General features: G+C 40.1%; 2 protein-coding genes and 1 pseudogene across 2 annotated transcripts; all 3 read left to right on the top strand.

Moving 5' to 3' along the window:
- The first annotated feature begins 29 nt into the window (after window positions 1–29).
- On the top strand, window positions 30–5,518 carry LOC146690782 (toll-like receptor 7). Its single transcript, XM_085433872.1, has one exon. It carries the CDS (start codon window positions 1,472–1,474, stop codon window positions 4,676–4,678), a length of 3,207 nt encoding a protein of 1,068 aa, XP_085289998.1. The 5' UTR covers window positions 30–1,471; the 3' UTR covers window positions 4,679–5,518.
- Window positions 5,195–11,287, top strand: LOC146690781 (toll-like receptor 8). Its single transcript, XM_085433873.1, has 2 exons — window positions 5,195–5,256; window positions 7,435–11,287. Exons 1-2 carry the CDS (start codon window positions 5,254–5,256, stop codon window positions 10,540–10,542), a joined length of 3,111 nt encoding a protein of 1,036 aa, XP_085289999.1. The 5' UTR covers window positions 5,195–5,253; the 3' UTR covers window positions 10,543–11,287.
- Window positions 11,288–12,733: 1,446 nt separating this feature from the next.
- LOC146690780 (toll-like receptor 8 pseudogene) lies at window positions 12,734–15,351 on the top strand (annotated as a pseudogene).
- The last annotated feature ends 4,595 nt before the right edge of the window (window positions 15,352–19,946 follow it).

Genomic DNA, 19,946 nt, shown 5'->3' with positions numbered 1-19,946 from the left:
CCTATTTCACTTACAGTACAGGGCTGGAAAGAATGTTTTTGCACAGCTTGAGAACGAGTCACTGTGCATTATGTGTATGCATCTGAGTAAAACGAAAAAGACAACAGCCAGCAGCTCAGTGAGGCTATAAGCATAAAGGTGCTTAAATGCCAACATAGTGAACTCCTGGTCAAAATTGACCTGATGATGCTCACTGATCACTTCGATTTAGGATGACATGCATGTTTATACTTGTTTTATGGCAAACAACCATCTAAACTTAAATTGCCAACCTAGTGAGCAATGAATTGAAAAAACATTAAACCAATCCATCTGTCCATCCATTGCTCAAACCATGTTCTAAACCACTTATCCAGCTCAGAGTGTTTACGCCAAACCATTTGAAATATACGGATATTTCCCAGGATACATGGAAATTTTAAAATGTTAGTTGTGCTTAAGGAAAATACAGATAATGATTGAAGTTGATCTCTGCTTCAAATGTTTAAAGCACTTCATCGGTAGTTCTCAAGACATTTTTCTATAAACCCAAATTTAACAAGAGGTATGCTGACCAACAGGAATACCTAGTATTGCTAGAATAGGTGTAGTAAATCACACCATTTCACTGTAAAGACAGACAGCTAAACAGTCTAGCTACTGTAAATCGGTAGGAACTGTACCTAAAACCACTGAACATATTTATTTATCTTAAATTTGGGTAGGTGAGACTGAATGTTAGTCATATAGTCACAGATAACAAAAAAAAAATATTCTGCTTGATGTTAAAATAACTTCACCACCATGTACAGTGGTAAAACCCAAACCACACCACAGGTTTCATTTTCCCCTAAAATTTAATGAGAAATGAAACTCTTCCTTTCACTGGTTTCAGTTGAATAATAACTTGTAACTCATCCAGCTGTGTTTTATAATACCATGGAATATCTGCCATACAACAAGAGTCAGAGTATTAAACTTGCTGTATCTTATTAAAGGCACCTCTTTACAGTAGCAATAGCATAAATGCACCAATAAGCCTTTTCACGATGTAGTAAAAGATGAAATATTTGGATGTTTGTGGTTTGTAAGAAAGTAGGAAGTGATGCCGGCTAATTCTACACACACTAGGCTAACACAGACACCTGTTACTTTCATCGACCACCTCAGGAATGTTTGTTAGTGTTATACTTCTTTCAGTACTCCATCGAACCAGACAAGACAAGTCAGAGCTGGACTCTTTTTTTTTGTTTTCTCACATAAACAATGTTTCTCCACCTGGTGAGTATGATTTTTATATACTCTATAGTATCAGAATTCATAAGCTGTCAAATGTAGTTTGGCTTAGAAGTGCTGTTAACTGTTGAGAAGTAGAAAATCAAATGCGAGAGAATGCTATTTCCTAATTGTACAGTAAAGTAAAGTATAATATGCTGGCCATGATTACTAAAGTTGCTGATTTTAGCGTCCCTTGTTATGATTTGCATTTATAATGTGCTGTTACAGTATTATTAGATTTCTACTAGCAAACCTTTCTCATGTTTCCGTGCAGATGTGTGTGGCACTGCTCACCCTGTGGTCTTGTCTCTCTATTTTGGCAACTGGCATCTATTACCCGAAAACTCTGCCATGTGATGTTAACGAGATCAACAATGGGAGTGAAGTGAAGGTGGACTGCACTGAGAGAAGCCTCAAAAAAATCCCCCATGGAATCCCGAGAGACACAACAAACCTGACGCTCACCATCAACCATATTCCGAGTTTAAACTCCACCTCCTTTTACGGTTTGGAGAACTTGACTGAGATTGACATGAGGTGCAACTGTGTGCCCATCAAAATCGGACCCAAGGACAAGATGTGCCTGAAGAGTGTGACAATTGAGGAAAATACTTTCAGCAGACTGAGCAATCTGCGAGCGCTGTATCTAGATGGCAATCAGCTCTACAGTATACCTAAAGGCCTGCCTTCAAATCTGATCCTTCTGAGCTTGGAAGTGAATCATATTTATTATCTTTCTAAAGCAAACCTCTCTGAGCTTAGATATGTTGAGGTGCTTTACCTTGGTCAAAACTGCTATTTTCGTAACCCCTGCAATGATTCCTATGATATAGAAGACGATGCATTTTTACAGTTTAACAATTTAAAATTGCTATCTCTTAAATCAAATAACTTGTCTTTCATTCCACATCAGCTACCCACTACTCTGAAGGAGCTGTATCTCTATAACAATAACATTCAAGAAGTCACTGATGAAGACTTTAAAAATTTAACTAATCTTGAGATTCTAGACATTAGCGGAAACTGCCCCCGGTGTTACAACGCTCCTTTTCCATGTAGCCCATGTCCAAATAACGCACCATTGAAAATCAGCAAGACAGCTTTTAAAATGCTGACCAAACTAAAAACATTACGGCTGCATAGCAACTCCCTTACAAGTGTGCCTTCTGAATGGTTTGACACCACAACTGAGCTCAGAGTGCTGGACCTCTCATCAAACTTTTTAGCAAGGGAGCTAGAAATCACTGCTTTCCCCAAATTCCTGGGTAAACTAGAAGAACTTGACCTTTCATTCAACTACGAGCTTCAGAAGTACCCTCAAACGCTAAGACTGAGTTGCAGTTTCTCCTCTCTGAAGTCTCTCAAAATTTTCAGAATGAAAGGTTATGTGTTTCAGCAGTTAACTACAGAGAGTATCGCTCATTTAAAACCTCTACCGAACCTGGAGGTTGTAGATTTGGGTACAAACTTCATTAAAATGACAAAGCTTAGTATTCTGATGGAATTGAAAAGCTTTAAAATAATCAGCCTGTCTGACAACAAAATATCGTCTCCCTCTGATGGCCAAATTGAACTTGGTTTGTCCGGAGTTGAAACCTCGGACTGGTCTCCGATGTCTTCCGCTGCTGAGTACCAAAACAAAGACGTGAGAGAGATTCATTATTTCAGATATGATGAGTATGCACGAAGCTGCAAATACAAGGACAAGGAACTTGGAGTTATTACATCCTTCGTCAAAAAAGAATGCAGTCAGTTTGGCAAAACCCTGGACGTCAGCAGAAACAATATATTCTTCCTGCATTCACGATTTTTAAACCTTACAGAGCTAAGATGCCTCAATCTGTCTGGAAATGCAATGAGTCAAAGTCTGAATGGTTCTGAATTTACTTACCTGGCTAATTTACAATATCTGGACTTCTCATGGAACCGTTTGGACCTGCTATACTCTACCGCGTTCCAAGAGCTGAAAAATCTGGTCATCTTGGATATAAGTAACAACAACCACTATTTTGAATCAGAAGGTCTGACTCACATGCTTAATTTCACTAGGCATTTAAAAAACCTCAAGGTACTCCTGATGAATCACAACAAGATCTCTACTTCCACTAACACAGAGCTGGAGAGTCAATCCCTAGAAAGGTTAGAGTTCAGAGATAACCGGTTAGATGTACTGTGGCGAGATGGGAACACCAGATATGTCAACTATTTTAAGAATTTAGTTAATCTGACTGTCCTTGACATCTCTCATAACAACCTCCCTTTTATCCCATCGGACGTATTCAGTGGTCTACCAGAGAAGCTATCTGAGCTGTATATCAAAAATAACAAACTAAAATCCTTTAACTGGAAGAAACTGCAACTTCTACACTCATTGCGAGTCTTGGATCTCAGTGGAAACAGCTTGACTACTGTTCCAGATGTGTTATCAAACTGCACCACATCTCTTGAGAAACTAATTTTACACAAAAACCAAATCCTAAAGCTTACACCAGATTTCCTCAAGGGTGCCTACCACTTGAAATATCTAGACCTGAGTTCTAATCACATCCAGTACATTGAAAAATCCAGCCTTCCAGATGATGTTCTTAATCATATGGACATGTTACTTCTGCACCAAAACAGATTCTTGTGCACTTGCAATGCCACCTGGTTTGTCACATGGCTCAACAGGACTACAGTAACCATACCTAGATTGGGCACGGATGTTACCTGCGTTGCCCCAGGGGCACAAAGAGGTCGTCCAGTCATCTCAGTGGACCTTTTGGCCTGCCAGCACCACTACCTGTCAATCATCCTCTCCACCCTAATGACTTCCCTCGTCCTCATCTTGGTCACGCTGTCCATCTCCAGCCATCTCTTCATGTGGGATGTCTGGTACATCTACCATTTCTGCAGGGCCAAGCTCAAAGGCTACCGCCGCCTGTATTCCCAGAGCGCTGTTTACGATGCCTTTGTGATCTATGATAAGGAGGATCCAGCAGTATCAGAGTGGGTGACGAAGGAAATGTGCGCTCATCTTGAGGAGTGTGGAGACCGCCGACTGACGCTTTGTCTTGAGGACCGGGATTGGATGCCCGGATGCCCCCTGATTGACAACCTCTCTCAAAGCATCCACAGGAGCAAGAGGACTGTGTTTATTCTCACCAAAAAATACATCAAAGGGGGAAACTTCAAGACGGCGTTCTACATGGCTCACCAAAGGCTAATGGATGAAAAAAATGATGTTATAGTGCTTATATTCTTAGAGAAAGTGCCCTGCAATTCAAAGTACTTGAGATTACGAAAGAGGCTGTATAAGAGGTCTGTGCTAGAGTGGCCAACAAATCCTCAAGCCCAGCCATACTTTTGGTTCAGCCTGAGGAGTGTATTAGCAACCGAAGGTCACAAACAATACAACAATCTCTTCAAAGAGACACTGTAAAGAGAACAATATGCTGGAAAAATGCAGTTTCTTCTCTCTAGATTGCTTTAAATGTACTCCTGTATATGAATTATTATATGTGAATACTGAACTGTTGTAATGGGAGCAGTTTTATTATTAATGAAATATTAATAATTAATGATGTGCTAATTTTAAACTCTGTATTCAAATTATTTGGGAAATTCATTGCCACTCTTTGCGATGCCAGTGGGGGATTCTCAGACTCAGTTGGCAATGAAATGCAACATACCATGAAAGAAGGAAATGAAACAGATATATTTGTTCAATTCACACGCTGCTCCCCCCCACAGCTCATTCTGCTGTGTACAACAGTCCCCTTCCTTATTTTGATGGGTGTATGTGAGCGTGCAGAGATGTTTAAACGGCTAATTCGACTTGATGATATACAAGACATGCACCTTATAGATTTTTAGCAACTTGTTGGGGGGGTTTTTTGGTTTTGGGTTTTGTTTTTTTGTTTTTTGTCTTTTAACCACTACCACTTATTTTTAAATGGTAGAGGAGAAAATCTGAATTCAAGATTGTCATTCAGGGATTAATACAGTACAGGCGCAATGGTAAGTTACTGAGTGTGTGTATAGTTACTTTTAACTTACTTATCAGAATAATCTGATTTTCTGCATTCTGATGTTATCTTTGATGATTTTGTCATTTTATGATTTTGTGCCAAAACTTTGTATAGATATATCTGACTCCAAAAACCCAGACTGATCATTTTATTGTGTTTTGCTTTTAAATCTGTTTTGCTTGTTTGGAAATGTGTTGACATATTCAATTAAAAGGTATAATAAAACTTGCCAGCCAATGTGTAGAAAAACATCATGGCATCATTATCGGCATTTTATTTAACTTGTTTTAGAAATCAGCACTTGGCGATCTTGAGAACACAAGCTATGAAGCCACACTTTATCTTAAACTGTCAAAGATACATTTAGCAGTCAAGACTTTCTTTTCGGTAGCACTTTATAATAATGTCACACTATTAAGCATTATTACGGTGTTAGTAAAGTATTAGCAAGTGCTTAATTCATCATTTATACATCACTGCTCTTCCTTAGTATGCCGATGCAGATATGTTTATCCATCTGTTACTGTTACGCCATGTACAGCTATCACTGCTGGACATGGTGAAATCATGTACAGCTATAATTGCTACTACATAGCTGCTAATAGTAATCATAATCAAAGTAGTGATAATATACCTGTATTTATAAATGGCATAACAGGAGAACTGATGCTATATAAATGATGAATTAACCACTTGGTAAAACCTTAGTAATACCTTAATAATGCTTAATAATGTTACATTATTTTAAAGTGATGCCCCTTTTTTTAGGTATTTCAATTCAATAAATTGCACAGGTAAATGGTAAATGGCCTGTATTTGTATAGCGCTTTTCTAGTCCCTAAGGACCCCAAAGCGCTTTACACAACCTGTCATCCACCCATTCACACACACATTCACACACTGGTGATGGCAAGCTACAATGTAGCCACAGCCACCCTGGGGCGCACTGACAGAGGCGAGGCTGCCGGACACTGGCGCCACCGGGCCCTCTGACCACCACCAGTAGGCAACGGGTGAAGTGTCTTGCCCAAGGACACAACGACCGAGACTGTCCAAGCCGGGGCTCGAACCAGCAACCTTCCGATTACAAGGCGAACTCCCAACTCTTGAGCCACGATCGGTATAATGAAGACATGGGACAAATGTATTTAGAAAATTTATGGGATACTGTATGTCACTTATCACTAAGTATGTGACGTGCTCCCATGAAAAGTACTTTAACAACAACCTGAAAGATTTTTGATATCTCCTATTTTTAAAATTATTTCTAGGCTGGTAATTGTACATTTTACATGTATCGTTTTACATTTCATACCCCTTACTTGCTGTTTTGATAAGTAAAAGAAAGAACAAGATTTTTTTTTTCTCACTAGACTTCCAACCTACTGCCACCTGCTGCAAATAGGACAGGTTTACAATTTTTTCAAGATTGCCTTACAATCTCATTGTCTTTTCCCTAGCTGATATTTTAACATGTCAAAACAGGAAAAGCAGTGGTGTAATAAATAACTGTGATAACATTAATAAGGGCTCTATTCGGTTTAGGTATATACAGTTTAAGTCAGTAGACAAAAAAGTTTCACAAAAAGTTTGGAAACCAGTAATGCACAGAAAAAATTACATCGATTTTTATCCATTAATATGTCACATAAGGAGTGAATAGAGTGAAGTCGAGGAGAAGTGCTCACTGCATCACAGGAAGGCCCACAGATGTCCGAGCCTGGTAGGGATGAGGGAATGAATTTGGGTCAACCTTTAACAACTGTCAGTAGATATATTAACAATGTAATATTAATACACTTTGCTTTTTGGGAAGTCTCGTAATCCATTACATGAAAATGAGTTATGAAGTTGCATATTTATTGCAAATTTAAAAAATTTTAATTTATCAATCTGAGACTTTTAGTCACATCTAAAATATAAGCTTTAAGCCGATTCTAAAAGCAAACCTAATCTGCAGACCAATATCACTGTATTTTGTGAACCCCTAATTGACATGATAAAAGTGTTATAGTAATATAATATATAACATTATATATAGTACAAATAGTGTTCTTTTATCTATTTTTTTTACCACAATAATCATGAAAAAGTGTTATAATTTTGTAGAAGCCCTTTTATAAGCTTAAGGTTATTTCATTCAACTGATTCCATCATTTTTCCACAGATTACCAAATGCTGGATGCTGTTGTTCTATCTGTGTTACCATCATGAGATCCTGCCGGCTGCATTTACACCTACCTGGATGACACGGCAGTTCCCTTGTGATGTTATATCCAACAAAACATCAAATACAGTCAAATTTGACTGTAAAGGCCGCCATCTAGAGGAAGTACCAGAAGGGATAACCAGTAATGCGACACATCTCGACTTATCAGAAAATTTTATTAAGAGTATTAAAGATGAATCATTTTCTAAACTGACAAATCTGACTCAGCTCAATCTCAACTGGGCAAACAAATCCAAGGACGGTTATGGATGCAGACTGTTGAACATTCCTGCAAATGCTTTCAAAAATCTCACAAAAATCAAGCAACTGGAACTGAGCGGCAACTGTCTGACTGAAATTCCACGCAATCTCCCCCACAGTGTGGAAACACTTGAGCTAGAAATTAACAAGATTAGCATGGATAAATTACATGACAACAGTTTTATTGGTTTAAAAAACATAACAAACCTGTTTCTATCTAAAAACTGCTACTTCTGGAATCCCTGTGGGAAGTCTGTTGCTATTATGGAAAAACCCTTTCAAATACTGAACAAACTGAATGCTCTGAACTTGTCTTACAACAACTTAACACACGTTCCTAAAGGACTACCCCAGTCAATTACAATTTTAGGTCTGGATTCCAACAAAATAGAGAACATATCTAAAGATGATTTCCAGGGGTTGCTAATTTTAAAAGTCCTTGATATAAAAGGCAACTGTCCAAGATGTCACAATGCTCGGTACCCTTGTGTTCCTTGCCCTAACGGTTCTATTCACATACATCCTGATGCATTTCAAAGACTGACACAGCTGGAGATACTGGACCTGGGAGGAAACTCACTAAATTACCTTAAGCCCTCTTGGTTTCAAAGTCTAAAGAATCTTAAAGTATTATATCTGGCATTTAATTTTTTACTAAAATCTATAACTGGTGAGGAACCATCTTTTGAGGCATTTAGTTATCTTCACAGGCTAGAAAAGCTTGACCTGTCGTTCAATTATGCTCTCGGATTGTACCCAGAAAAAATAACTCTTTCACAAAACTTTTCAAACCTCAGGTCACTGAAAACTTTGCATTTGGAGGCTTTGGTATTCCAGAGTATTGGACCAGACACACTCACACCTCTGTACAATCTAAAAAATCTATCTGCTTTGAATTTAGGTACTAACTTCATTATTTACAGCAACTCTACTTTATTCAGCCATTTCTCCCACGTAAAAATGATATATCTCTCAGAAAACAGGTTATATCCCACAACAATAGAAAGTCCACCAACTCTAACAGACAGATACAACCAGAATTCAGACCTTTCTATTTCATTTTCCATAACAGCTACTCCAAAAGACTTTAGCTACGAGATATCGGACAGGCTAATAAAGCAAGAGTGCTTTGACTCTGGACGAGTGCTCATCCTCAGCTCAAATAATCTGTTCTTCATTTCTCCAAAGCTATTTGAGGGATATGGAAATATTTCATGTCTCAACCTCTCCAGAAATGGATTTTCACAGGCACTTAATGGCACAGAGTTCAAGATGTTGCCTAATCTGACATATCTGGACTTATCTTTCAATAAGGTCGATATGGCCTATAACAACGCCTTCAAAGAACTAAAGAAATTACAAGTACTAGACCTCAGTTACAATCCACACTACTTTAAAGCATTTGGGGTAACGCTTAATTTAAATTTTACACAAAATCTACCTGTGCTAAGAGTCCTTAATATGAGTCATAATGAGATTTCCACACTGACAACAAAAGAGATGTATAGCAAATCATTAGCAGAACTTATATTTGCACAAAATCATCTAGGGAAACTTTGGAAAGACAGGGATAGCACATACAAGAAACTTTTCACTAATCTCTCTAATTTGACAATTTTAGATATATCCTTTAATGGCATTGCAAAGATTCCAGATGATGTTTATGAATATTTGCCACATAACCTCACCACACTGCGCATAAGTCATAACTCACTCAGTGATGTTAATTGGGACAAACTGCCTTTCCATCAACTTCAAATTTTGGACCTAAGTTACAATTCTCTGTCTACTTTAACAACTATTAACTCAAACATCACACAAACTTTGACTTTCCTTGACCTGAGTCATAATCACATTTTCCATGCAGACAATTGTTTTTTAAAGAGTCTAAAAAGCCTCACGACTCTAAGCCTGAGTAACAACAAATTGACTATTGTCAATGAAACTACCTTCAAATCAGGACCTGCAAACCTGACTCTGTTCCTACAAGGAAATCCATTTGAGTGTACTTGTGATTCCATAGACTTTATTTTATGGATTGAACAGAGTGATGTAAAGATCCCAAGACTCACCACTCAGGTGACATGTAACACACCAGTGAACCAGAGGAACAAAATACTGATAAGTTTTAACATTAGTCAGTGTGTAAATGCGGAACAGGCAAAGAAGATCTACGCTCTAACAACTTCTATCATTATTCTTTTCATGATTGTTTCAACAGTTGCTCACTTATTTTACTGGGATGCTTCCTATGTCCTACACTATATGAAAGCTAAGCCGAAAGGGTACAGATCCTTGAACTCGCCAGATACTATTTACGATGTCTTTGTGACATATGATACAAAAGACCCACAGGTCTCTGAGTGGGTGATGAGCAATCTGCGGGTGCAACTGGAGGAAGAGGGAGACAAGATACATCCACTGTGTCTGGAAGAGAGGGACTGGCCCCCAGGAGTCCCACTGGTGGACAACCTCACCCAGAGCATCCAGTACAGTCGCAAGACTCTGTTTGTCTTAACAAAGGGCTACGTTAAGACCGGTGCTTTCAAGCTAGCAATGTATCTGGCCCACCAAAGACTGCTGGATGAAAATGTGGATGTGATAGTACTGCTAATGCTGGAGCCTGTCCTGCAGCATTCTCACTTTCTGCGCTTGAGGAAGCGACTGTGCGAGAGCAGTGTTGTAGAGTGGCCGCGAACAGCAGCCGCAGAGCCCTGGTTTTGGCAAAACCTGAGAACTGTCATAAGAGTAGATAATCAAGTGATGTACAACAAGACCTATTCAAAATACTTCACCACCAAATGAAGAAGGATAATAACATGAGCTTGTTAAATAACCAGTGCTTTTATATATCATTTCTTGTTTGGTCTTTTTAAAGTGTTTCTTCTTTGACTGAACTGTTTTTAAGAACTAATTTTCTTATAGTTGTTGAGTTATTGACTTATTCAGAATGCTTCACCACTAAGTGAAGAAGGATAATCATCACTTATCTGCCTGGGACTGATTTGTAATTCTAGTCTGCAGACAATAACATGGTCCTGCTTTAAAATCACTGTTCTTTAGAGCAATGCTTATTTGGTTCTTTTAAACGATTTCTTCTTTGTCTGAATCTAATAAGAAAACAATAAAAAACTAATTTTCTTATATTTGCTGAGAAAGCATAATAAATCTTGTGTAATCTGTCTGCAGTGCATTAATAAAAAAAATAAAATAAAATAAAATGTGTGGCATTTTGCAGATGTAGATTTTATACTCTAGTCTCTGGTTTCTATGTTAGAAAACATCTGTGCTGAGTGACACCAGTACCAGGTTTAACAGTTAACAAAAGAGAAATTTAGTACAAAAGTGACAGATCCTAAATTGCAGTCCATTATTAAAAATCCATTTCGACACAGTATGTGTAATATAACTTGCATGCTTTCATCTGTTATTTCACATTTGGAAATTTTTGAGATTGTCCGTAAGGTGGTGCAAGTGACACAGTTTTAATACAGTGCATTTTGCAAATTAGCCCTAAATTCAGTGTCCCACTCAAAAATAAATCAGTGTGTGAGGCGATATATTACTTATGTCATATTAATGTCTAAGAAATATGTCATTTTTAAACTCCATATTACGTCACATAATCTGAAGAACTGACTGGCACTATGCACTGTTGCTGTGTTTACTGGCATTCCAGTGTTCATCTTGGCTGACAAATAAACTGGCATTTTTGAAGGAGGGAAATGAAAAAGATGCAGTTCTTCGGGGAGACCGGGGATAGTTGTAACATTTTTGATATTTCTGTCTGTAAATTGGAGCTCTTTTAAGGTAGTGGATTCAAAATGTAATGCAAAGTATTTACATGTCTCTGCTATTAAATAGTGCAGCTATTTTCTCTGCAGCACAATTACCCATTGCATGGTATGGCCTCAAACACAAAGAGTGAAATGTTACAATTAACCCCATAGTCTGGGTTAGTTGTAACATATCCTGGGGTAAAATGTAACACAATGAAATAAGGGTACTAACAAAACATTAACATGTAATCTTTGTTTATTCAACACATGAATGCACTTAGAGCCATTAATGTAGCTGTGTGTGTGTGTGACAGAATGCAGAAATCTAGCTTTTGAACATATTCCAACCCCCCAAAAAGACAAATTATGGAATTTTCTGCAACTGAATATTTCATTAATTTTGGTTGGTCTTCCTTGAGTTTGGCCTCATTGGCTCAGTGGGCATTATAACCTACAACTCTTGCACCAATTTTGAACATAACAATGAAGCTGAAAAAATGTAGTTGTTCACCAGCATCGCAATTCCATTACTTTTTATCATGGCTTACCTTGGTGTGGTTTGCAAAGTGCTTCAGAAAGATGAGGAAATCTGTTTCTTGCACCCATCCTGATTTATTTCCACTACCAGTGCTTCCTACTGGTCCATCTCTGACACAGTGGTCTGCATAATGTGTGTGTGGGAACACAAACAGTGGAGGAATTGTGTTGCCAATGGCATTAACCGCATATACAAATGCGACCAGTGAACCTCTCTCTGCTGATGTCGTTGCCCCAACTTCTTAAATATAAGTTAAAGTAATAGTGTGGTAAGTTGTAACATACATTATTGTTGCAACTAATCCAGACTGTTGCTGTTACAACTGACCCAGACTCCTATAGCCATGCACTAGCTAACATTCCAGCCAACGGCTAAAACATTAGCACTAAAGACCTACACAGAATATATCCCCATAGACATACAAATAACACAATTTAAGTTTGATGAGTTTAACTGCAAAGCAGATAATGCTATTACAAATTGAAATAAAGTAGAAAAACTTACTTTTTGGCATACAAATTACTTTTTTTCATGTTAAATTGTCTGTGTTTGACAAAATGTGCTGATTTTTCACATGTGATAGCAGAACTGAATTGGGCATGCACAGGATGAGTCACATCATTTGAAACTTAGCCCTGATTGGAGAAATTGGAAGTGTTACAACTGACCCACGTTACAACTATCCCCGGTCTCCCCTACTAATGCCACTGATCTAGACTTGTCAGAAAATGTCATTAAGAGTATTAAAGCTGATTCACTCTCTAATCTGCTGAATCTGGCACATCTGAATCTCAACTGGGCAAACAACACCAAGACTGATTATGGATGCCGAGCACTGAAGATCGCTGAAAATGCTTTGAAAAATCTGACAAAACTGAAGCAACTACGATTGAGCGGCAACTGTCTGACTGAAATTCCACGCAATCTCCCCCACAGTGTGGAAAGACTTGAGCTAAACATTAACAAAGTTAATATGGATAAACTGAACAATAGCTTTATTGGCTTGCAAAACATGAAAATGCTGTTGTTATCTAAAAACTGCTACTTCCGCAACCCTTGTGGGAAGTCTGTCGCTATCAGCGAAAACACTTTTGCACTACTGAAAAAACTGAAATACCTGGACTTGTCTTATAACAACTTAACCCATGTTCCTAAAGGACTACCCCAGTCAATTACAATCTTACGTCTGGATACCAACAAAATAGAGAACATATATAAAGATGATTTTCAAGGGTTAGAAAATGTCAAATTCCTTGATATACAAGGCAACTGTCCAAGATGTCACAATGCTCCGTACCCTTGTGTTCCTTGCCCTAACGGTTCTATTGACATACATCCTGATGCATTTCAAAGACTGACACAGCTGGAGACACTGAACCTGGGAGGAAACTCACTAAATTACCTTGATCCCTCTTGGTTTCAAACGCTAACGAATCTTACACAATTGTTTCTGGAATTTAACTTTTTACAAAAAGCCGTAACTGGTGAGGACACATCGGTTAAAGCTTTCAGTTATCTTCACAGGCTAGAAAAACTTGACCTGTCTTTCAATTATGCTGTTGGTATGTACCTAGAAAAATTAACACTTTCAAAAGACTTTTCACAGCTCAGGTCACTGAAAAGTTTGCATTTGAATGCTTTGGTATTCCAAAGTATTGGACCAGACACACTCACACCTCTGTACAATCTGAAAAATCTGTCTCATTTGTACTTAAGCACTAACTTCATTATTCACTCTGACCCTACCGTGTTCAGCAAGCTTTCCCACTTAAGAATGATATATCTCGGAGAAAACAGGTTATATCCCACTACAGTAGAAAGTCTACCAACTCTAAGAGACAGAAATAATGAGAATTCAGAAGTTTCTATGTCACCATTCGTAAAACTCACTCCAAAAGACTCAATTTATGAAGTACTACACAGGAATACAAAGCAAGAATGCGCCAATTCTGGACGAGTGCTCATCCTCAGCTCAAATAATCTGTTCTTCATTTCTCCAAAGCAGTTTGTGGGATATGGAAATATTTCATGTCTCAACCTCTCCAGAAATGGATTTTCACAGGCACTTAATGGCACAGAGTTCAAGATGTTGCCTAATCTGACATATCTGGACTTATCCTTCAATAGGGTTGATCTGGCCTATAACAACGCCTTCAAAGAACTAAAGAAATTACAAGTACTAGACCTCAGTTACAATCCACACTACTTTGAAGCATTTGGGGTAACGCTTAATTTAAATTTTACACAAAATCTACCTGTGCTAAGAGTCCTTAATATGAGTCATAATGAGATTTCCACACTGACAACAAAAGAGATGTATAGCAAATCATTAGCAGAACTTATATTTGCACAAAATCATCTAGGGAAACTTTGGAAAGACAGGGATAGCACATACAAGAAACTTTTCACTAATCTCTCTAATTTGACAATTTTAGATATATCCTTTAATGGCATTGCAAAGATTCCAGATGATGTTTATGAATATTTGCCACATAACCTCACCACACTGCGCATAAGTCATAACTCACTCAGTGATGTTAATTGGGACAAACTGCCTTTCCATCAACTTCAAATTTTGGACCTAAGTTACAATTCTCTGTCTACTTTAACAACTATTAACTCAAACATCACACAAACTTTGACTTTCCTTGACCTGAGTCATAATCACATTTTCCATGCAGACAATTGTTTTTTAAAGAGTCTAAAAAGCCTCATGACTCTAAGCCTGAGTAACAACAAATTGACTATTGTCAATATGAAAGCTAAGCTGAAAGGGTACAGATCCTTGAACTCGCCAGATACTATTTACGATGTCTTTGTGACATATGATACAAAAGACCCACAGGTCTCTGAGTGGGTGATGAGCAATCTGCGGGTGCAACTGGAGGAAGAGGGAGACAAGTATCATCCACTGTGTCTGGAAGAGAGGGACTGGCCCCCAGGAGTCCCACTGGTGGACAACCTCACCCAGAGCATCCAGTACAGTCGCAAGACTCTGTTTGTCTTAACAAAGGGCTACGTTAAGACCGGTGCTTTCAAGCTAGCAATGTATCTGGCCCACCAAAGACTGCTGGATGAAAATGTGGATGTGATAGTACTGCTAATGCTGGAGCCTGTCCTGCAGCATTCTCACTTTCTGCGCTTGAGGAAGCGACTGTGCGAGAGCAGTGTTGTAGAGTGGCCGCGAACAGCAGCCGCAGAGCCCTGGTTTTGGCAAAACCTGAGAACTGTCATAAGAGTAGATAATCAAGTGATGTACAACAAGACCTATTCAAAATACTTCACCACCAAGTGAAGAAGGATAATAACGAGTTTGTTTTAAAACACGTGTGTTATATGTAATTTCTCGTTTGGTTTTAAAGTGTTTCTTCTTTGACTGAACTGTTTTTAAGAACTGGTTTCCGTATAGTTGCCAAGACAGCATAATGAATTTTTGTAATGTGTGTGAAGTACATTAATAAATGAAACCATATAAAAATGTGAGGCAATTTCTGAATGTAAATTTTACAGTCTACACTCTCGTTTCAAACTTAGAAAAGATCTGTGCTGAGGGACACCATTACCAGGTTCAACAGTTCCACAAAAGATCAATTTCGAGCAAAATTGACACATCCTAAACTTTACTCCATCACAGAGTTTCCCAGAATCCACACAGTATGACTGGTTAGAACTAGCATGTTCTGTGTTTGCCTGCTATTAAATTATCCACGTGGTGGCAGCAGTGATGCAGTTGCAGCTTGCAAATTAACCCTAAAGTCAATATCCCACACAGAAACAAATCAGTTTGTCAGTAGATATATTAACAATGCAATATTAATACACTTTGTTTTTTTGGAAGTCTCGTAATCCATTACATGAAAATGAGTTATGAAGTTGCATATTTATTGCAAATTTAAAAAATTGTAATTTATCAAGCTGAGACTTTTAGTCACATTTACTCCATCGTAACGATGCCTGAATGGTGCTGGTGTTACAGGCCCCACTATGATGGGCGCGTAGCCAGATTACGATCCTGTAAAACAGGAGAGAAAGTGAGCACAGGAGACACGCTGCCGTTCGCCTGGTCAGTCTTGCCAGAATTTATTCATACAACACAAGCATATCTGCTCCACTCTTTCGTTAACTCAATTTCACAATAACTGCTCATTCCCTCACATGGCTTGTTTTCCACCAGTACATTTCAATATTAGTCCACACTACTGGCATAAAACAACAAAGGGTTTAAATGAATGAAACAAATGACAACTACACCTCTTTTCCCATAAATGAGATAAACAAAATAATTCACATCATCATGGTAGTGTCTCATCATAGAAAGGAAACTCTACTTTCAACATTACTGCACTACTTTCCTTGCCAGCATTTTTGTTGGCCGTACTCTTATTAGCGCTCTCGCTTCATATGTCCTTTTCAGACCAGTTAGATTCTAACACTGAAACAGCAAGTTTACACATGACTTCAGGCGAGCTCAGAACACTTTACACACGCGTTATACAAAACATTTGTCATGAACACAAAGCTACAAGTTTATCAGGAACTGTAAACCTAACTGGGTTGGTGCTTCTTATTATTATATGGAGTATTATACGCAGTTGCAACAGCTTGCTAGCGTTACCCAGGCATATAGCCTAGCTATAACATCTTACAGAGCTAAAGTAGCTCACATAGCGACAGTATAATACATCACATATCACAGACCCGTCTTATGTCATGAAAGTTTAAGTATCACAGTGTCCAGCTGTGTATTTCTTTATGTTTTTGACCACGTTACTGACCTGTAAAACAGGAGAGAAAGTGAGCACAGGAGACACGCTGCCGTTCGCCTGGTCAGTCTTGCCAGAATGGAAAACTTACGGCAGCTATGCACCCGACTCAGTTCCCAAAGCACGCTGCTGCCCCCTACTGTCCAAAGTGTTATACACTCTCCTGGCAACAGGGAACTTACATGACATTGTGGCTTTAAATTACACCAATAAACCAGCAAAATAAAACATGCAAAATAATCTCCATATATCACGACACTTAACTCACAATTGTGACCACATTTCTGTGTGGATCACATGCTCCCAAACAAAAAAAAAGATGGCTCCAGACATTTCAAGAAAATACACAAAAAGTTCACACTTCTTAACACTTTAACTCGCTCACCTAGAAACAGTTCTTGATCTTCATATTTCAGAGCGAAGGTATTTCGTCAGTGTGTGCATCAATATGGGTTTGTGTATGGTACAACAGTGCAGGGGAATGGTTGGTATGGGATGTAGTGTGGCACAGTGAGGGGTGGCATTCCCCAGACTGGCAGGGCCTGTACTGTACAAAGTCCAGCGGGGTTAAGTGACCCGTGTGCTCGGTAAGATGGCTGGCCCAGGGACTCGTATGTGAGAACCCGAGGGGGTTTCCTGCCCCTGGCGGATCTCCTCACTGTGGCTTCCTGAGGAGTCAGCGGTCGAGCCTCATCACCCTCAGTCATTGTCTCTGGACACTCCTCCGCATCAAGGTGTTCTGGATCAGCAACAGAGCAGTCTGCAATTTGGTTTTCACCTTGTTCTTGTTCAACTTCTCTTTCAGGAGAAGTGCCTCTGGGTTGCTCTGCCATATGACCTCCTGACCGTGGCATGTATATTTGTTTTCCAGGGACATTCTGGGCTCCTTCAATATTTCTCTGGGACTGATGCATTGGTCTCAGATTCTTTGTTTGGCGTTGAGCCTGTGGTGATACTCTGAGCCAGTACTGCACTCTGGGTGCTTCACTGTCTGAGTTTTCAGAGTTGCTGCTTTCGGGCGTCTCCATCCCATCATGTCCCACAGCAGGGTCACTCCTTTTCCTTCGAGCCCCTCTGGATGGCAATGGCCCCCTCTGCAGGTCAGGTAAGTCCACAGGTAGATTATTTACAAGGTGTAGAAGGTTTCTGTGAAGTATGCGGGTTTTAGCACCACCTGCCTCAGAGCATACTTTGTAAATGGGACTGTCACCCACTTGTTCCTTGACGACATACACAGTTTGCTCCCAGTAGGGTCTCAATTTTCCAGGTCCTCCCCTCTCACTCATATTACGGACTAGGACCCTGTCACCAGACTGGAGAGTGACTGTGTTCTGTATGTGACGATCATAATACTTCTTACCCCTTGCACTGGAGTGCTGGCTGTTCTCAGCTGCAATACGGTAAGCCTCCTTCATCCGTGATGCCCACTTTTTGGCATAACTCTGAGGTGTTTCAGATTGATCTCTGGTTAACAGGCCAAAAATTAGGTCTACTGGGAGGTGGGGGTGCCGACCAAACATGAGGTAGTGGGGTGAAAAGCCTGTGGCCTCATGCCTGGTACAGTTGTAGGCATGCACTATCTGGGGTAGGTGCTCCTTCCAGTTGCTCTTCGCCCTCTCCTCCAGCGTCCTTAGCATTTGGAGCAACGTCCTGTTAAATCGCTCGGCTGGGTTGCCCTGTGGATGATATGGTGTCGTCCTCGAGTGAGCAACCCCAGCCAGGCGTCGTAGGGCCATGAACAGGTCATTTTCAAATTCTCTGCCCTGGTCATGGTGTAGCCGCCTTGGAAATCCAAACCTGGGGATGAAGTCATTGAATATCTTCTCCGCCGCCGTCCTTCCCGACTTGTTTTTCGTGGGGTAGGCCTGAGCAAACCTGGTGAAGTGGTCGATGACTACTAAGATGTACTCGTAGCCCCCCATACTGGCTTCTAGGTGCATATAGTCCACAGACACCAGTTCAAGCGGCGCAGAAGTGGAGATTGATCCCATCGGGGCTCTGATCTGTTTGACCGGCTTCTTTTTCTTAATGCAGGGGCATTTCCTGGTCACATACGCTTCAATGTCCCTCTTCATAAAAGGCCAGTAAAAACGGTCCCTTGCCAAGTGAATGACCCTCTCTGCCCCAATATGACCCAGGTCATCATGAAGATGTTTCAGCACTAGGGGGTGGTATTGTGTTGGAAGCACAAGCTGTCTCCGCTGTCCTGCCGTGCGATACAGTAGTTGGTTTTCGATATTGAGCTTTCCCCACTCGTGCATCAACTTCCTCACAGGGCCACTGGCTCTCCTTCTGTCGTCATTCGTTATTACTGTTTTTGTTTCTTTCAGTTTGATGAGTTCGCTGATAACAGGATCCCCCCTTTGTGATGTCACCAGATCACTGTGACAGACTGTAAATGGTGATCCGTTCACCGGTGGCTCCGGGCATGTTAAGCTCAGGGCAGCAACATATGCAACGTCCTCTGTCTTTGCTGACTCACAACCCTCCCAGGCAGCATGGACAGCGTCTCCCGTGAGCTCTTCCGTACACTTTGTGAGATAGGTGTCGATGTCAAGTGGGAACCGGGAGAATGTGTCCGCATCTATGTTCACCTTCCCCGGCCTGTACTTGACATCGAACCGGAAATCTGCCAGCTCACCCACCCAGCGGTGGCCCACCGCATTAAGCTTTGCAGTGCTCAGCACATAGGTGAGGGGATTATTGTCCGTATAGACTGTGAAATGGGGTGCATAAAACAGGTAATCCCTGAATTTCTCACATACCGCCCACTTAAGGGCGAGGAACTCCAGTTTCCCTGAGTGCAGGTTATAATTTTTCTCAGCAGGGGACAGAGTTCTCGAGCCATAAGCGATGACCCTCATTCTTCCACCCTGGCGCTGATACAACACAGCGCCTAGTCCCTCCTTAGAGGCATCTGTGTGGAGTACAAACGGGAGTTCAAAGTCTGGATACGCCAACACGGGTGGGTGCGACAGAGTGTCTATCAGCTGCTCTAGTATCCTCTGGTGCTCATCTGTCCACACGATAGGTGTCTTTGATGGCAGCTGGGCCCCCTTTCCCTTTGTGAGCTTTCCACTTGTTACTGCTGGGGCGGTTTTCACATTCAGCAGCTCGTAGATTGGCTTA

This window comes from Copadichromis virginalis, linkage group LG16 (genome assembly GCF_057382275.1).
Source record: "Copadichromis virginalis isolate Kocher_CV1m ecotype Utaka linkage group LG16, C_Virginalis_male_GT1.1, whole genome shotgun sequence".
NCBI classification, from domain to species: domain Eukaryota; kingdom Metazoa; phylum Chordata; class Actinopteri; order Cichliformes; family Cichlidae; genus Copadichromis; species Copadichromis virginalis.
The sequence above is the reverse complement of the archived record's forward strand: the minus strand, read 5'-3'. Positions and strand labels throughout refer to the sequence as shown.